The sequence below is a fragment of the Grampus griseus genome (genome assembly GCF_964374135.1).
Source record: "Grampus griseus genome assembly, chromosome: 5".
NCBI classification, from domain to species: domain Eukaryota; kingdom Metazoa; phylum Chordata; class Mammalia; order Artiodactyla; family Delphinidae; genus Grampus; species Grampus griseus.
In genome coordinates, this window is record NC_138998.1 from 45,595,039 (window position 1) to 45,613,550 (window position 18,512).

General features: G+C 38.2%; 1 protein-coding gene across 1 annotated transcript in view; it reads right to left on the reverse strand.

Moving 5' to 3' along the window:
• WDR49 (WD repeat domain 49) overlaps positions 1-18,512 on the reverse strand; it is a gene marked incomplete at its 3' end in the record, with an annotated part of 135,429 nt that overhangs the window by 94,711 nt on the left and 22,206 nt on the right. Inside the window, 5 exon segments of the mRNA XM_082655286.1 lie at positions 10,608-10,782; positions 11,858-12,031; positions 15,330-15,551; positions 15,555-15,671; positions 15,892-15,990. Coding sequence (XP_082511412.1) covers positions 10,608-10,782; positions 11,858-12,031; positions 15,330-15,551; positions 15,555-15,671; positions 15,892-15,990 — 787 coding nt within the window.

Here is an 18,512-nt window from a genome sequence, read left to right on the forward strand (position 1 = left end):
TATTGTTAGCTGTGCTGGAAATGGCAAGCTAACTTATTAGTAACTAACTTGGAAATAGTCTTACTATTTTGGTGAAAGAATTTAATTTGCTTTATATAGATGTGTGTATATGCATATGCATATATATATACACACATATATATGAATACATACATTTCCGAATTACTAAAGACAAGGAAATTCTGAGAGGCAGAAGTATAGCTCAATACATTCTTTCCTTTGAGGTTATTCTATTAAGATGATTGCTTCTAAAAGCAACTGGGGCTTATATGTTTTAACATGACCAATTTAAAACTAAGGAGATTGGGGCTTTTCATGTGTCACATATAGATGTCCTCTCTCAAAACACAGCCTCCAATCTTCAGAATTATTAGGCGTCTACTACATGCCCTGTGCTATGATACCTTTAATAAGAGAAGAAATAGACATAGCTTGGATGGTCTCAAGCTTGGAAAACAAGATATGCAAATCAAACAATTACAGAAAACTTTAGTATACAATAAAGGGATAAATTGAGTAGTACAGAAATTATAATAGAAGTTCAAAGATGAAAGAAACCAGTGTGGGCTTCAGGGTTTGGAAGACATTTGGTGGGCCCTGACAAAAAGAGAGCATTTCAAGAGGTAAGTGGTGACAAAACACATGTGTGGGAAACAAAAGGGAAATTCAGAGCTCAAAGAAGATGAATCTACTCCTTTATTTTACAGGCTAAGAAATAGAGACCCGTGCAGGTTCAGAGATTTGGCCAAAGTCAGCAACTGACTGCTGTCCAGCTCAGAACTAGAGCCCAAGCATTCTGATTCTGAGTTTGGTAGTTTAATGTCCTATAATGTACAATATTAAAAATCCAGTCGGGATTGGACATTAGCGTTTGGCAGAGCCAGAGTACAAAGTCAAATCTGATCTCCTGACGCCTGGAACAGGGCTTCTCATATTTTAATATGCACAACTGTCACCTAGAGATCGGTGTTAAAACGCAGATACTCATTCAGAAAACCTAAGGTGCTGCATTGCTGACGATACGCAGTTGTGGCTGTTGACGCTCTCTTAGGACCACACTTGGAGCAGCAAGACACTAGAGTACATTCCTTAGAGCACTGCCATCCTTCTATAGTCTAGAGAATTAAACCATAGTTCTTAAAACTTGAGATATTAAATGCTCCTTTGGGAATCTGATGAAAGATATAGACCTTCTCCACCAGAAAGATGTGTATACACACAAAATTTTGTATAAAATATCAGGATCTGGGGAACCTCCCCCCTTCTACTCATGAAGCCCAACCATGATAGATCTGAAGAACTCAGGTTATTAATCCCCAGCTACCAAGTAATTTGGGATCGCAAAACACTTCACCTGCTTTTTCAAGGGATTCTTCAAGTTTCTGTTACTAAGGATGGGTATGCTTTGCTCTTTTCAGGGAAGAGCCCTTTGCAGGAAGCAGCTCTCTGCAGGAGGCCCCTTTTGTCTTGTCACTTTAGCAAAGCTATATTGTAACTAACCTTTAAACTAGGCGCCCCCATGCTCTACTCACCTCCTGCCCAAGCACAATGCCTTGCCTAACCTGTTGACTCTTTCCTTAGATCAAAGAAATAGAAATGAAGACTAAGTAATTAACAGATGACTCGATCTTTTCCCCAGCTTCCCCTTCTGTAATCCCTCAAGCCAACTGTGTGAACAAGACAGCATTTAAAGAAAGATCACAAGGAGTCCATAAGTCTGCATGCAATGGGAGATGGTGATGAATCTGACACCCTACCTCAATGATTAAATGAGTTTACTCCCCCTTTTTCCCTTTAAAATCTTTCATGGCCGAGCAGAATCTTCTGAGTTGGTTCTAGAACACAAGTCCGCCTTCTCCCCAGGTTGCAGGTCTCCTGAATAAAGCAACCTTTCCATTCCTACCAGCACTTGTCTCTCAAGTATTGACTTTCAAGTGGCGAGCAGTCCAACCTGAGTTCAGTAATGCCCACTTTGGCGCAGCTAAGGAGCCCGCGAGCTGCAACTAAGGAGCCCGCCTGCCACAACTAAGACCCCACGCAACCAAATTAATTAATTAATTAAAAAAAAATACCCACTTTGGGTTTCTCTTTTTAGTTTCTACTTCTTTAAAATAAATGAGTTTAACTGATCTTTGATGCCGGGGTTCTACAAATCAATTCCAGAAAACAATTTCTAAGGAAAAAAGGAGGAGGTGCAATAATGCAAAGGAGACTTTCAGAAAGGAGAGCTCACAGAGCTCTAGGCAAACAGAATAATTCACTGAGCAGTGTACTGTGAAATATGAAACACAAAAAGACTGCTAAGGGCTAAACTGGTCTATTTCTCCACTCTGCCCAGAATTCACCTGGATGGTACGTTTCTTGCTCATCCCCCATCATGTGATCTCCCTCAATCTATGGATTACTTATAATAATTATGTGGGTAATTTTTTGAATCCCTCCCATTCATTACCAGGTATCATCATGCCAGATGCCCTCACCCTGTAGTCATCTTTAGTGGGCAGATATCCCAAATTTACTGATGAGGAAATAGACCAAAAGCCATATCACCCAAAGGCATGTGGCTAATTGGAGGTGGAGATGAGATTGAGCCCAGTCCTGTCTGGCTGTGAGCTTTCCATTTTGTACTACTGCATCCTTATTTTTCACTAAGCCACACTGCTGTATGTATGCCAGGTTCTTTCTATTACATGATCTGAAGTTCTTTCTATTACCAACTACATTTATGTTCCCCATACTCTCAATCCCAGACCAAACTCCCACTTCATCTTTAGTTTTTCCTGATCTCTTCACTTTTTTATTGCTACTTATCCCCCTAGGACATAGTATTCCTATGTCCTCTTGTTTTCCATCTTTTTCTCATCTACTCTTTCCTTCTTAAAAAAAAAAAAGAAAGAAAGAGAGATAAATGAAGGAAGGAAGGAGTAAGCAGTTCCTATAAAACTGAGTTCTTTGAGCCTCATTGGGGAGCAATTAATTTTAGGAGCATAAAGGTTGCTGATCACTTTTACACTAACACCGCTACTTTACTAGACGGACCAACAGTATAAAATCTGAGGACAAGTATCCTCAACAGGAGCAACCTCAATGAAAATATTCCCTTTGTTTACAGAAAATGCTAAGAGTTATTATAACTTGACTTAATGAAGCAATATTATAATACATAAAGTATACAACACAGCATTATAATTATATCTTCAAATCCATGGAAATTTCATAATATCATTACACTACAATCAAAATAAAGGATTTCTACCCAGAAAATTGCTTTGTCATGTGTTTCCACATTATATCCAAGTATCTTCTTTAGTTTTGAGGCTATAAAGAAAGACATATAAAGAAGTACATTCTGCCCTGGTATTTAAAGTATTGCTGTAAGATTTGAACCTCGAGGTTAGCAAGTGACATTCATGGGCCTGTAGTACATATTAGAGGCTCAACAATTCACACTTTATTTCTAAACCAAGATATAACCCGTTTCTGATTAAATTGTAAAATGCCAGAGCTCCTGAAAATGCCTGAGTAAAAGGTGAAAGTAAAGCCATTTCCTTAAAATCAGATTACCTGATATATAAAAATGTGTCAATGTGTTCCTCCCTTCTTGAAGAGAGGAAAGGAAATAATGGGTTATGATGAAAACGTTTTTAAAATATCAAGCTAGGGAATGGGATGAACTGATAAAGTATATGAGTTGTTTTTAACATTCTCACTGAGTTTGGGGATTGGTAAAGAAACATTTAAAAATTACTTTTCAATAATATTTGAGAGGATAAAAGACAATTTGATCATGCCTGTCCATTACGATGCTAACTTTCAGCTCTTCCACTGTCTTGCCCCTTAGTCATTAAAAGGCATTAAGGGAAGCTGTCACGGATTTTTGTCCTCATGTTGCTGTCAAAATAATCCTGTGTAATAACAATTAGTTAATGTGAAAAAAGTGATTTGAAAATGAAAAGTGATGCCTAAAAACTAAGTAAGTAATTCTATTAAGTACCCTTAGAATAAGCTAGAATGAGGCCACTCTTTTATCATTTGCCAACAGATGAAAGCTATAGCAGGGTAGAAAATCGGGCCATTTCTAACTAGGAATTCTTATTATCATTTTTCAGGCTTTTACTTTATGAGTCACATGACTTAGGAAAACTCCCTACCTTGAACTTTCTTTGATGCCCTCTTGTGTGAGGGAGTTTATTTTCAGTTGCATTTCTTATTTTGAAGTTGGAGTCCCATTCTCTGAGACCACCACAGGGCTCTCTACATTCTGAGCAGCTGCCATTTCAAAGAGGAAAGATAAGAAAGAATAATTCTATCTATTCCATTTTTAAAAATCAGAATACATCTAACTCAGCACTGGTAGGTACATTAAAAATAATAATGCAATTCATTTAATGAATTTTCAGAATACTGATTAGACCTAGGTTCACAATACAATGGATCTTACCCTTCCACCACACTGTGGAACGAGCTGCAGGAAAAGATCTTTTACTTCAAACTGAGGCCAGTGGCTCACAGCTGATTTCAACTGCTTTAAACCCAGTGAGGGCGCTGGCAGGAAGGGCAGCGTGTTCCAGCTGACTCAGTGGTGCACCATTTTTGTCTGGAGGACTGATTTAGATGCAGGGAAGTGGAAAAACACACCAGCAAGACACTAAATCTGGCTTCTCTTCCAAACTTAGTCCCATCAATTATGAAGGCTCCCGAAGGAAACGACCTGCTGCCTGGATTCTAAATTCCCTGGCACAGTTCCATTAATTAGCTCAGCAATTACTGATTTTATCAGTTCAAACTCGCAGCCGTGGTCAAAGAAAGGGGGCGAAACACCTTTCAACATAATAAAAAGTCAATCATTTTCATTATTGGCAATTTAGTATTCACTCTTTCCGGAGCTGTACTTCAGTCTCTGGTTTCCAAGGTTTCCAATGATATTGTCTATATGAAAAGGCAATTCTTTGGGACCAAAAAAAAGAGAAACTTCTTTGAGGTTGAAGACATTTATGTCTTGCCGCTACTGCCCAAAATCACTGTACTTACTTTTCAAGCATTTCAGAAGGTAATTATTTTTCCGTTAACATACACCACAGAACCACTCAGACACAATGAAAACATTTTCTCCTTCAAAGTTTTAAATAAGTATGAACCTTACCTTAAAGCAGTAAGCTAATATTCGCATGTCTGAAACTGAGTTTTTCTTTTGACATTTCAATTTTACAGATATTTTGTCATTAGCTTCAGTGAAACATTATGACCAAACTTGCCATGTATTAGTTTCTTTCCTCAATTGTACATTCCCTCCTCACACTGAGAAGGAAATCAGTACAAATATTTCTTTTTTTTTTTTTTTTTTGCGGTACGCGGGCCTCTCACTGTTGTGGCCTCTCCCGTTGTGGAGCACAGGCTCCAGACGCGCAGGCTCAGCGGCCATGGCTCACGGGCCCAGCCGCTCCGCGGCATGTGGGATCCTCCCGGACTGGGGCACGAACCTGTGTCCCCTGCATCGGCAGGCGGACTCTCAACCACTGCGCCACCAGGGAAGCCCAGTACAAATATTTCTTGAGGAGGTCTAAGAATATCAATTCATGTTGCTGGGGTAAAAAGAGTATCACATGGATGCAGCCATTGTTGGCTTGCTCCCGACACAGTAAGTCTTGCAGACCAAGGAGCACAATCACTACTAAGCCCACTGTCCTCTACTTGACTCCAGCCTGCCTTCTTCCTTTTCCTGGCTCCTCATTTCAGCCTTCTTGCATTCTCCTCATAGGGAAATAACTGACCTGCAAGCAAACCCAAAACGAAAAAGTTGTATTTAAGCTTCGAGTCCCAGTGACTAAATCTGGGAAAAGGCAGTCATCCACTGCTTAGGACGGAAGCCAGTCCCCTTTCAGAGGTACCTGAGTTTTAAATCTAAAACTTGAAATAAGACAAAGTCTTATATAGATACTTCACCTTTCCATATTCTCTACTTTCTCCTTTTTGAGTTATCTTCTACTGCATTTCTTCAACAGCCATTCATAGAGTATTACACTATACATTATCAGTAAATATATTTTTCTCACCCTGACCATTTTCTTTTTACCATAAATAACCCCCCTTAAAAAAAAAAGTCTACCAATATTTGCAAGATTTCTTTTGGTTTCTCTTTTCTTCTGAAATATTTTTAATAACATTTATTCAATGTCTTAGTCCAGGCTGCTGTAACAAAATATGGAGACCTAGTGATTTAAACAACAAACATTTATCTCCCACAGTTCTGGAGACTGGGAAGTCCAAGACCAAGGTGCTGACAGATTTGGTGTCTGGTCAGGGTCTACTTCCTAGTTCACAGATGCCCTACTTCTCACTGTGCCCTCATGTGGGGAAGAAGTGAGAGAGCTCTCTGGGGGTCTCTTTCTGTTCACAAGAGCTATACCTTCATGACTTAATCACCTCCCAAAGGCACCATTATAAGGGAGTAGGCGGTGGGCTTAGGACTTCAACATATGAATTTGGGGAGGAGAAGGACACAAAAATCCAGTCCATACACTCTGCCCCTGCCCCTCTCCCCAAATTCATGTCCTTCTCACATGTAAAATACATCTCAACAGTCCTAGAAGTCTTAACTCATTCCAACAACAACTCTAAAGTCTAAGTTCAAATCTCATCCAGATAGCTAAATCAGACATGGGTAAAACTCAGGATACAATCCATCCTGAGGTAAATTGCTCTCCAAGCTGTGAACTTGTGAAATCAAACAAGTTACACGTTTCCAAAATAAAATGGTAGAACAGGCATGTGACAGGCATTCCCATTCCAAAAAGAAGAAAGAACAAAGAGGTGATAGGTCTCAAGTAAATATAAAACCTAACAGGGGGAAACTCCATTAAACTTTATGGCTCAAAAATAGCCCATTGGTCTGATAATCTGCCTTCCAAATGTACTGGGATAGCAACATCACCCCCAAAGGTAATGCCCACGCTGTGGCAACGGCCCCACCTATGCCGCAGCTCTCTGAAGTAGCCCCACTCTTGTCAGGGCTCCATTGGCTGCAGCCCACACCACAGGTCTCTGCAGGGATGCCCCCAAGCGAGGCACTAGACTGGGGCACGCTAGCCCACCTGAACCACAGAGGCAGCCTCACTCACCCTTTGAAACCACTCTGCAATATCTCAGAAGAAAAGATCCAGGAACTTGAAGACATAGAAATAGAATCCAACTCAACTAAAGCATAGTGATTTAAAAAAAGAACCAGCTGAATAAAAATGAAAAAGCCTCCATAACTAGTAGGGCAATATCAAGCATCTTAAAAGAAAAAAAAAAAGAGGGGGAGACAAAAAACTTCAGAAAAAATAGCAATAGAAAAATTTTCAAATTTAATGAAAATCCAAGAATCACAATGAATTCCAGTCAGCATAAACACACACACACACACACACACACACACACACACACACACACCAAGAAAACTGAGGCACATCACAATCAGATTGCTTAAAATCAGTGAGAAAGGGAAAGTTGTATGAAACATTATACTACGTGTTATAAAGGACACTAAGAGAATAAAGGACATATTTCCTGCCCTAAGAATATTGTTTTAATTTTCAATTTATGTATAAATGTGATTTGTATGTGAGATATCCAAATTTGGGACATCTGGGATTGGGAGGGTTATGACAGGCAGAACCAAAATTCTGATGTGGGTACAGAAATTTGTAGGAACCCAGGAGCAAAGCCAAAATTGAGAAGTTTGCAAATTACACAAGGAAGAGTCCATCTGAATTAGATGGTTGAAGAGACAAATATGAAACTTGGCAAAGGGAAGGGAAGTATCAGAACAATACTGGTAAGAAAGATTCTTCTTTTGTGGCAGATCAGGAGTATCTCAGAATAAAGAATCCTAGAAGTAGTCAACATTGAGAAAGTGAGCTGGTGAGAGTCTGAGCATTGGGCCCAAGAGGGCATCTGTCAACTGCAAGTAGAACATTCCCAACCTGGGAACAGAAGTCTTTGTGAGATATTCTAAAACGGCTCATCATTCCACACTTCAGACCTCAAGTCCTGAAGATTCCTGTTTCAAAAGGTTGCTTGTTTGTCTCCTTGCTTTATCATTTCCATTTTCTCATGATCCCAGCTAGCCAATCCGATTGCAGTTTCTTTCTTTGTCCTCCAATCTATGCTGGACAGAACTACTAAATAAAATTTTCCTAAATGCTGTCTACATCAGGTCTGCCCAAATTTCCTCAAAAACCTTCAATGCTTCACTGTTTCATTTTTTCTGTTAAATGTGAACTTGGCCTGGTTGCCAAGATCTTCCAACAGACATCCTTATTAGACCTAGGCACTGTTATGTCCTGAATACTCCATCTCTGATCTAGTCATGTCCGTCTCGCCCTCCATTATTGTGCCTACTTGCCTACCTTTATTTATGTTCACCATGCTCTCTTTTTTTCCCTCTACCCATCCATCCTTCGAATACCACCACTCACCCTTGAAGTTCTTCCTCATGTCTTTTCCTGCTTAAGAATTAAAATAGGAGTCAAAATCTTGTTTATATGATTTAGTAGTTAATTTTCAGTACCATTGTACAATGTTCAAATACATGCTTTTATATGTCTTTAATTCTTACTTACCTATTAAGTTTTTTGAGTTAAGCCTATAATTTATCTTTCTTCCACTGCCTCCAATGCCTAAGACAGTTTTAAAGCACATAAAATATAAATAATTGTCGACTGATTTAAATAAGTGGACTAAAGTAAATATATTCTTTCAGCTATTCTTCCAAAGACTATTCGCTTGATTATGAGTTTTAATTCAAAGAGCTAAGACATATATAATCCAAATTAGGTAACAAAGATCCCTAATTTTTTAATATATATAAAACTTTTCTGTAGCCAATTCCTAATTGCCGTGGTTTAGAGGCTAAACTCCAAAGGTGGATTCCTTAGGTCATAAACATGAATATCTACTGCTGATACTAAACTAAGTTCGTATATTCTTTTGTCAGTAGGTAAAAGAACTACAAATCAGAATGATATGTTGGAAATATGATGGGCAATGAATTCACATTGACCTAGAGAAAAATTCTTGTCCTGCAACTTAACAGACAAGAGCTCATCAGCAGATTACTTCACCAGTAGCATTGGTTTTTGAGAGGTTTAAATGAAATTGTGACAGAGTCTAGAGTGAGAGCTTTTCATTCTCTCCCTGAGTGTGAAGAGAGTATTTAGACACTATTCATATTCAGACAAATGATCTCAATTTTAAAACCTTGTTACATCCCCAACCTTTTCAAAAACAGAATTCTATTAGCTTTTTCTCTGTATTTATTCATATTAAAGGTCATGGAACTCAAACTAAACTTCAGGGAACTTACTACAAGCAGATTTCAAGAACTATAACTTTACTACTGTGGTCTTTTTAGTCTTTAGTTTATGTATTAAAATATCATGCTTGTTTGGAAGCAGCTGTAATACCTCCCTCACTTTCAAGGACTCTCTTCACTTTCTAGTACTTTCTTGTTTCCAAGTATGAAAACATAACACATAATTTTGTGCCTGTCACACATAGTGGATGACCAAAAAATTTTATCTTTTGGTTTTCCCACAATTTATATGATGCCAGAATTACAGGATAGGTAGAAAGTACCAAAGACATGGTATGATTTATATTGAAGAAAAAAGTGCAAAACCTATAGCTTATCATGTGGGATATTATTATTGTAGGTCATGCATTAAGGAATTAGTTCCAAACTCCTAAAACTCAAAGAGGGGAAAACTATCATAAAAGCCAACAGTTGGGTCCATTTTGACTACCTCTTCTTCAAAGAATATTAGGAATATACCTACAATACAACAATGAGATTGACAGTTTCCATTCCAATCATTATTGGAATGTAGCATTATTTAATGTAGCAGTTTAGAAGTGAGAAAAATAACATAGTCCTTAGTGTCTGGACCAAAGGAGGTATCAGAGCAGAAACTGCACATCTGGATCTTGAACCATCAGATGCAAATTCTGTAAAAAAATTAGGCATATTGTGAAACTAACAAACTCATTGTTGACTAGGTTTTAAGAAAGTCCTGGCCTTCCATAGATGCTGTTTTATAACATAATCCTATCACACAGAAAACTGCCACTCAAGTACTCTAGATCAGAGCAACTCAGTCATTATATCAAAAAAGAGAAAAAAGAAAAGAAAACTGAGAAGAGTCCATTCTGAAGGCAGTCAAACTAATACACTTGCCATGAGAATATAAAGAAAGCAAGGGAGTGTTTTGAGGGTACCTGTTAAATTCTTTTATTAAGTAGGCCCAAATGTGACTAAACAAAATTAGTTTGGATCAGAGTTGGGGTGAAGTTAAATAGATTCTGTGACAATTTTCTTTCCTGTCTTGAGATTTCTTGACTGCACAGCTCGCCTGAATTAATTGTATGAGGCATACATTTTGGAAGGAAAAAAAAGAAAGAAGTAATTCCTGCTAGTGTGCAGGGGATAGCAGAGTCCAGGTCAAAACCTCCAGGGAATCAATTATTAGTTTCTAGACTTGAACACTGTGTGTGAAACATTTTCATTAAGAATGTAAATGTAGAAGTCTAAGGTGACTGTTTCTTTCATTGTTGTTTAAATTCAGTATCTTGTCTGACCCAGTCTCCACAATGAAGTTTGTGCGCTAACGTATAGCAACATTTGTGACGTCCAGAGCACGGCTCTGCCCAGTTAATGGTCACAGTTGCTTCTTCATCCTCACATGCACCAGCAGGATGCTCAAAAAGGGAAATCAAGGCCGTTGTGAAAGCAATTACTTGAACCTTGAGAGAGACATTACAAGAAAAACAAACATGGGTAGGGTAACTGTTGCAAGAAGATTCTATGCTCTTTATGATTAATAAGGAATAGGTATTGAATTAACAGGCATTTCTTTAATATTATTTAAAGGTTGCAGGCAGTTATATTGAAAGACATGACACTACAAGGTTGCTAATGCAATTACCAAGGGCATTTTATTTGTTTGCTTTTATGATCTATTTGTCATTAAAAACAGTAAAGATGAGGGCTTCCCTGGTGGCACAGTGGTTGAGAGTCCGCCTGCCGATGCAGGGGACACGGGTTCGTGCCCCGGTCCGGGAAGATCCCACGTGCCACGGAGCGGCTGGGCCCGTGAGCCGTGGCCGCTGAGCCTGCGCGTCCGGAGCCTGTGCTCCACAACGGGAGAGGCCACAACAGTGAGGGGCCCGCGTACCAGAAAAAAAAAAAAAAAAACAGTAAAGACGAAAGGCTTACATAATTATGAGTGGAAATTGTTCAAATTAGACTATTTCAGCATTCACAGGCGTATTCTACTGTCGTTCAGTAAGAAGTCATTTTTCAGAGGTCGGGTGGAATTTGATGGGAAGACAGAAATCATTGTATGCAGTGTCTGGGGCTCAGTGCTGCTCTCCCTAATGCACCTATTCCTTTGTCACATGGGACAGGAAATAAGCATTTCCCAGGAGCTTGCTACTGAGAAGCCTGAAATCTTATAAATGAAAATGTGAACAATTTGAAAGAATTATTAGAGATAACTTTAGACACAATATTAAATGTTTATTAATATTGGGGTCTAATAGATTAAGCATCTTATGGTGAAAAAGTTAGCAAATACTTTTTTCCTAAATAAGGAAGATGAGACTATACACAGGCAAGAAAACCATAGGGCAGATTGGTTTTCATATGCAAGGAGGGGAATTATGACCTAATCCATCTTTTTCATGTCCAAGGTGTGTGGCCTTGTAATCTATAAAGTAGTTCAATTAGGGGGTCACATTCATTGTACTCTATTTCTATTTTGAGCTAAGCTTTGATGATTAAATCCATAGTGTTCAACCTTATCCTTCCCTCACTTACCTTTCCGGTTATGTCCCCAAGAGAAAGAATTGACTCTTTGGCGTCAAAAGGGTCGTACCAATAATCCATGCAAATTGGTGTTCCTTTTAGGCCTTGGAGTTTATATTGACAAGGAAATTCTTCTTTGGCCAGCAGATCATAGAAACAAATCTCTTTTCTTGTAAAAGCCACCTGCTATCTAAAGTAGCAAAGTAGAAAATCAGAAAATATTTCTGATGGATTTAGTGAAAACAATATGAAAAGCAGACATGCAAATCTTAGCACCAAATCAGACATTTTCACCTGAGGGTCCTTAATGTATTACAGAAGTATAGCATGGTGGCACAAATGTGCTTTATTCTAACCAAGTACTCTAGGCAAGATAAAAACTTTCCCATTTGAACACACTTTCTTCCCTATCGCTACTTCACAGACCCCCAACTTCTTCCACCCATGGGAGACTAGGCAACTAATCACAGGAAAGACAAAGACATAGAGGTCTACAGCATCACACAACCATACAGAAACTTTATAAACCATGTTTTATGAGGCAAGCAGAGGCTTTCACAGAAATAAATTGATAAAAATTCTGTAAGTAGCCTTCCTAAGTCAAATAAAATCCTAAAAACTATTTAAGAAAGGGTAAATATATTTGTAAATAAAATTGACAAAACTTTAGCTAGACTAACCCCCCCCCCAAAAAAGAGAGAAGATACACATTACTAAATCCAGAAATAAAAGAGTGGATATTACCATCAACCTTACAGAAATTGAGAAAAGGATTCTAAGAGAATACCATGACCAACTGTAAGCCAACAAATTAGATAACTGAAATGAAAGGTACAAATGCCTAGAAACACAAAATGACCTAAACTAACTTAAGAAGAAATAGAAAATCTCAGCAGACATATAATAAATAGAAAGATTGGATTTGTAATCAAAAAAATTTCCCACAAAGAAAATCCCAGGCCTGGATGGCTTTTCATTAATAAGTTCTAGCAAACATTTAAAGAATTAACCCCAATCTTTCTCAGACTCTTCCAAAAACTAGAAATGGAGGAAACACTTTCCAAATCATTTTATGAGGCCAGTATTTCCTAATACCAAAACCACACGAAGGCATCACAAGAAAAGAAAACTGCAGACCAATATTCCTAATGAATAGAGATGTAAAAATCTTCAGCTAAATATCATCAAAGAGAATCTAGCAACATATAAAAAAGGTTACACACCGTGACCGAGTAATATTTATACCAGTGTAGGGAAACAAAAGTTGCCACCTCAAAATGTGTCTATCTGGCATGAGGATTAATTTAGGTTGATTATTTTTAAGAAACAGAAGACTCAAGAAGTTTTTCTTTTTACCTCCCCCCTAGCTGCCTGAAGAATTTGGATAAAGGGCCTGTTCCTAGAATAGAGCTATCACCAGAGATATCTGCAAAGACCATGGGCTAGATGCAATGGCAGAAACTCAGGGTCTAGAGTCCACTCTGAGTCCCAGCATCTCTGTACGGCCCAGCAAATATTTGTATACCAAATATTTGCTTTTCCATCCTCATGTAAATTGCCTTCATCCCCTTTGAGATCCCAAACCACCATCCCAACACCCTCTTTTGTCTTTGTTAAAGATGATATTTAAGGTGAAGACTTTGGACACTTTGGTGAGTTACTCAGTTTTCCTGGGTCCCTTCCATATATACATGTTATTAGACTTTTGTTTGATTTCCCTTGTTAATCTGTCTCATTTCAGTTTAATTATTGGACCAACCTAGAAGGGTAGAGGAAAATTTCTTCCTCCCAACACCAGGAATACCAGGTTAGTTTAACACATACAAATATCAACTAATGTAATACACCATATTAATAGAATAAAGGAAAAAGGTGGTATGATCATCTTAATAAATACAAAAAAGCGTTTAACAAAACCCAATGCATTTTCATGATAAGAATATTCAACAAATTAGGAATAGAAAGAAACTTGATAAAGAGCATGTACAAAACAAAACAAAAATACAACCTACAGCTGATATCATACTTAATGGTGAAAAATTGATTGTATTCTCCCTAAGATCAGAAATAAGATGAGGCTGTTCACTCTCACCACTTCTATTCAACACTGTGCTGGAGTTTCTAGCCAGGGAAATTAGGCAAGAAAAGTAAATAAAAGGCATCCAGATTGGAAAGGAAGAAGTTAAACTAACTCTATTCGTAGATGACACGATCTTATATACAGAAAATCTTAGGGAATCAACAACAACAACAAAACCAATTAGAACCAATAAGTGAGTTCAGCAAAGTTGTAGAATATAAGATTACTTTTTAAAAACTATTTATATTCACTAGCAATGAACAATCTTGAAAATGAAATATCAAAGGCAGTGTAAGAGAAAGAAAAGACAAAGCACAAACTGGGATACAATATTTGTAAATTATCCATCATATAATTGCATATAACCAGAATATATAAAGAACTCTCAAAACTCAATAATAACAAAATAAACTCAATAAAAAATGGGCAAAGGATTTGGACAGACACTTCACCGAAGAGGATAAATAGCAAATCAGCACATGGAAATATACTCAACATTATTAGTCATTAGGTGATTCAAACTATCAAACAAACAATTAACAAACTATTAAAAAAATCATAAGACACAGAAATATGTACATGAGTGGATATTTGATGATATTAAGGAATTATTGCTATTGATATTAAATGTGATATGGTATTATGGTTATGCTAAAAAGACTTTTTTCGAAATACTGAAATATTTACAGATTAGATGGTTGGATGTTTTGCATTTCAATAGAGGGGAGATGTAGATGAAACAAGATTGGCTATGAATTGTAAATGGCTACGGGTGGATATTGGTTCTTAATGGGATTATCTCTGCTTGTGTGTAAGCTTAAATTTTTTCGTAGTAAAATTTACCATCTGCTTAATGTAAAATACTAAGAATATGGATTTTTTAAGCTGCATTCTTCCCTCACAAATTGATTTTCCTTTCAGTATGTTATCTTTCTCATAGGTCTAGTTATATGAGGGTATTTGGGCTGAACGGGCCCTACCCAACAAAATTAAGAAACTGACTAGTACAGTGGTCAACATCAGATAAGCAATTCCCTGAAATTGCACTGAGCTGTGCTATGCACTGATATAGCCTCTCAGCTCTGCGTACAGATCCAAGACTCTGCTAAAAACTACAGTCATAAAGGTCTTATCAGCTAGTAATGCAGCATGGCCTCACTGGGGACAGAGCCAAGAATCTGAGTCACTACCGGCCTTGCTATTTAAAGGCACAAAACAGAACAGTCTGTGAATTGGAGTAACTCACTTGGCTTTACTTGCGTTCCCTCCAGGTGAGACGAGAGGTACAAAAGAGTGATGCAGCTCTCTGTCACTGCTCGTGTTATACTTGCTATTGATCAGGAGCCCTGTCCTATCATTTCCCCCCTTTTACAAGCAATACATTTATTTCTAAAGACTCTGTACCTTGTTTACATTTTCCAGAGAAGCCATACTTGTCAGCCACAGGTGTTTAAGCTTGTTGGCATCTGAAGTGATGGGAAGCATTTCTTGCAGCTTTAAATTCTCTCCCCAGATTCCTACTACACCTTCCTTCCTGATGATCAGATAACGACTTGAACTTTTTAAGAAAATTACTTTTTGAATGGTGTCCTTGCGTTTCACTGGGAGGCATTCAAGGTCTTTCCACTAGGGAACCACCATTGCCTTTGCTTGTTCATCTTTCTCATAAAGTGTTAACAGCATAAATGAAGTCAGCTTGTCCCAATTAATACAGCCATCCTGGGCCACATCCACTTTATCAAACAGCTCTCCATGGGCTTCCCTGGTGGCGCAGTGGTTGAGAGTCTGCCTGCCGATGCAGGGGACGCGGGTTCGTGCCCTGGTCCGGGAGGATCCCACATGCCGTGAAGCGGCTGGGCCCGTGAGCCATGGCCGCTGAGCCTGCGCGTCCGGAGCCTGTGCTCCGCAACGGGAGATGCCGCAACAGTGAGAGGCCCGCGTACCGCCAAAAAAAAAAAAAAAAGAGCTCTCCATATTCTTCCTTTGTGCCCCAACCAACAATCTCTGTCATCCTCTGCACAAACTCTTCTCTGGACATACAAATGGTTTGACTTGGCTCTGAGGGCTAGAAACAGGAAAAAAAACAAGACATCAGTGAAAACGTCCTAAATACCAGAGCACTGTGCTACCCCCAAAGGTGGATCTAATCAGCGATTCTTCCAAGATGCAAAGAAAAACATCTACTTTATAATGGTGCTATGCTTAAATGAATTGGGGCTGCAGAGCAAATAACTGACAGACCTACAAGCTGACATCCTCAATCACAGATGTCCTTATAACTGGCAGAGGGAGATAGGAGAGTCAGAGGTTTGATATGATGATGGATGCAGAGGTCAGAGTGATGCAGGGCTATGAACCAAGGAATGCAGATGACCTCTAGAAGCTGGACAAGGTAAGGAAAGAGATTATCCCCTAGAGGCTCCAGAAGGAAGACAATCTTGACAACACATTGATTTTAGCCCTGTAAAACCCATTTTGGAATTCTGAGCTGTAGAACTGTAAAATGATCCATTTGTGAGGTTTGTGCTACTAAGTTTGTGGTAATTTGTTAGAGCATCAATAGGAAAAAAATATAGTGGTTTAGAGAAAATGGGTGAATCCCTGAAGAGAGCTTAGCATAGCCAGTAAAATGATATCCCAGTGACACTTTAATCCAAGGGCAAGAAGTCACCTCTATGAACACACCATTACAAAGACAGTGAAACCTTATAAGCTGATTTTCTTTATTCGTGGTAGTTATGTTCTATAAAGCCTTTGCAAACACTAAATTAGCAGATACTGAACCATGGCTTTTATGAGAAATACAACATTAGGTTTCTGTGAGCCTCTGGTCACAATATTTTCATCGTCAATTCATAATTTGTTTTATGTCTGTTTCCACTGAAAGACATTTTAATATATATTGTTAATTCATTAACAGTGAATTCATGGCCAACATTACTATAAGTCAAGACAGAGTGAAGCTTATCTAACACACGTATTTTCTCCATAAGGCACAGCACAACCTTCTTGCACTTAGACAGAACTTTACACTACACTTGGGGAGCCATTTTAAACAGTGAAATCACCGAAATAAGCACAAAATGCAAAAGCTTGGCACCAAGTGGAGCACAAATAGGACACTTGTTTACAGTACGAGAGCTGGAATAAGAAGGTAGGGTGTCACTGAGTTTGACCTCAGCACTGAACCGGCACACTGGAAGACTGCAACTTTTTGCCACTCTGTACATATGTGTGAATGACCATGAAGGTGCCTTGAGTATTGACTTGGGGGTTACAAATAAATTTTAGCAAGTAGGCAAATTCACAAATACAGAATCCATGAATAATGAGAAGCATCTGTATTTCAAATAAGTATATAGCTTAATATTGATAGGCTGTTTAGTTCGGTGAGCTTCATGATGAGAGAATCTATTTTTCTACTACCTCAGAGCCAAAGAGTCAGAATTGACAGTAAGCACAGGGAGGCAGCATATTGTAGAGCAGGTCAAACAATTGTAGGTTTAATCCTGGTTCCACCAGAGACTGTGGGAACTACTGGCAAGTTACTTCACTGTTGAGGCTTAATTCTCCCATCTGTGAAGTGGATATAGCAAAATATCAGTCTCAAGAAAATGATTATGAAGGTTAAATGACATATCAGTAAATGCAGAAAAAGCATTTGACAAAATTCAACACCCATTCATGATCAAAACTCTCAGTAAACTAAGAACAGAAGGAAACTTCCTCAACTTGGTAAAGAATATCTGCCCAAAACATACAGCTAACATCATACTTAATGGTGAAACTTGTAGCATTCCTACTAAGGCTCAGGTACAAGGCAAGCAAGTCTTCCTCTCACATTGCTTTTCAACATCATATTGGAAGCTCTACTTAATGCAATAAGACAAGAAAAGGAAGTAAAATTATAATGATTGGGAAGAAAAATAAAACTGTCTTTGTTCACAGATGACATGATCATCTATGTAGAAAATCTGAAAGAATCAACAAAAAAGCTCCTGGAACTAAGAAGCGATGATAACAAGATTGCAGGATACAAGATTAATATACAAAAGTCAGTAGATTTCCTATACACCAGCAATGAATGAGAAGAATTTGATATTAAAACCACGGTATCATTTTACATTAGCACCCTCAAAAATGAAATACATATAAATCTAACAAAGTGTGTATGAGATCTATATGAGGAAAACTACAAAATTCCTATCAGCAAAGTCAAGAACTAAATTATTGGAGAGATATTCCATGTTCATAGAGAGGAAGATTCAGTATTGTCAAGATCTCAGTTCTTCCCAAGATAATCTATAGAGTCCATGCGATTCCAATAAAACTCTCAGCAAGTTATTTTGTGGATATTGAAAAACTGACTCCAAATTTATACGGTGAGGCCAAAGACTGAGATGAGCTAACACAATGTGAAGGACAAGAACAAAGTTGGAAGCCTGACTCTACCCAACTTCAAGATTTATTATAAAACTGCAGTAACCCAGACAATGTGGTTGGCATAAGAATTGGCATAAGAATATAGAACCAGATCAATGAAACAGAATAAAGACCCCAGAAACAGACCCATATAAACACAGTCAA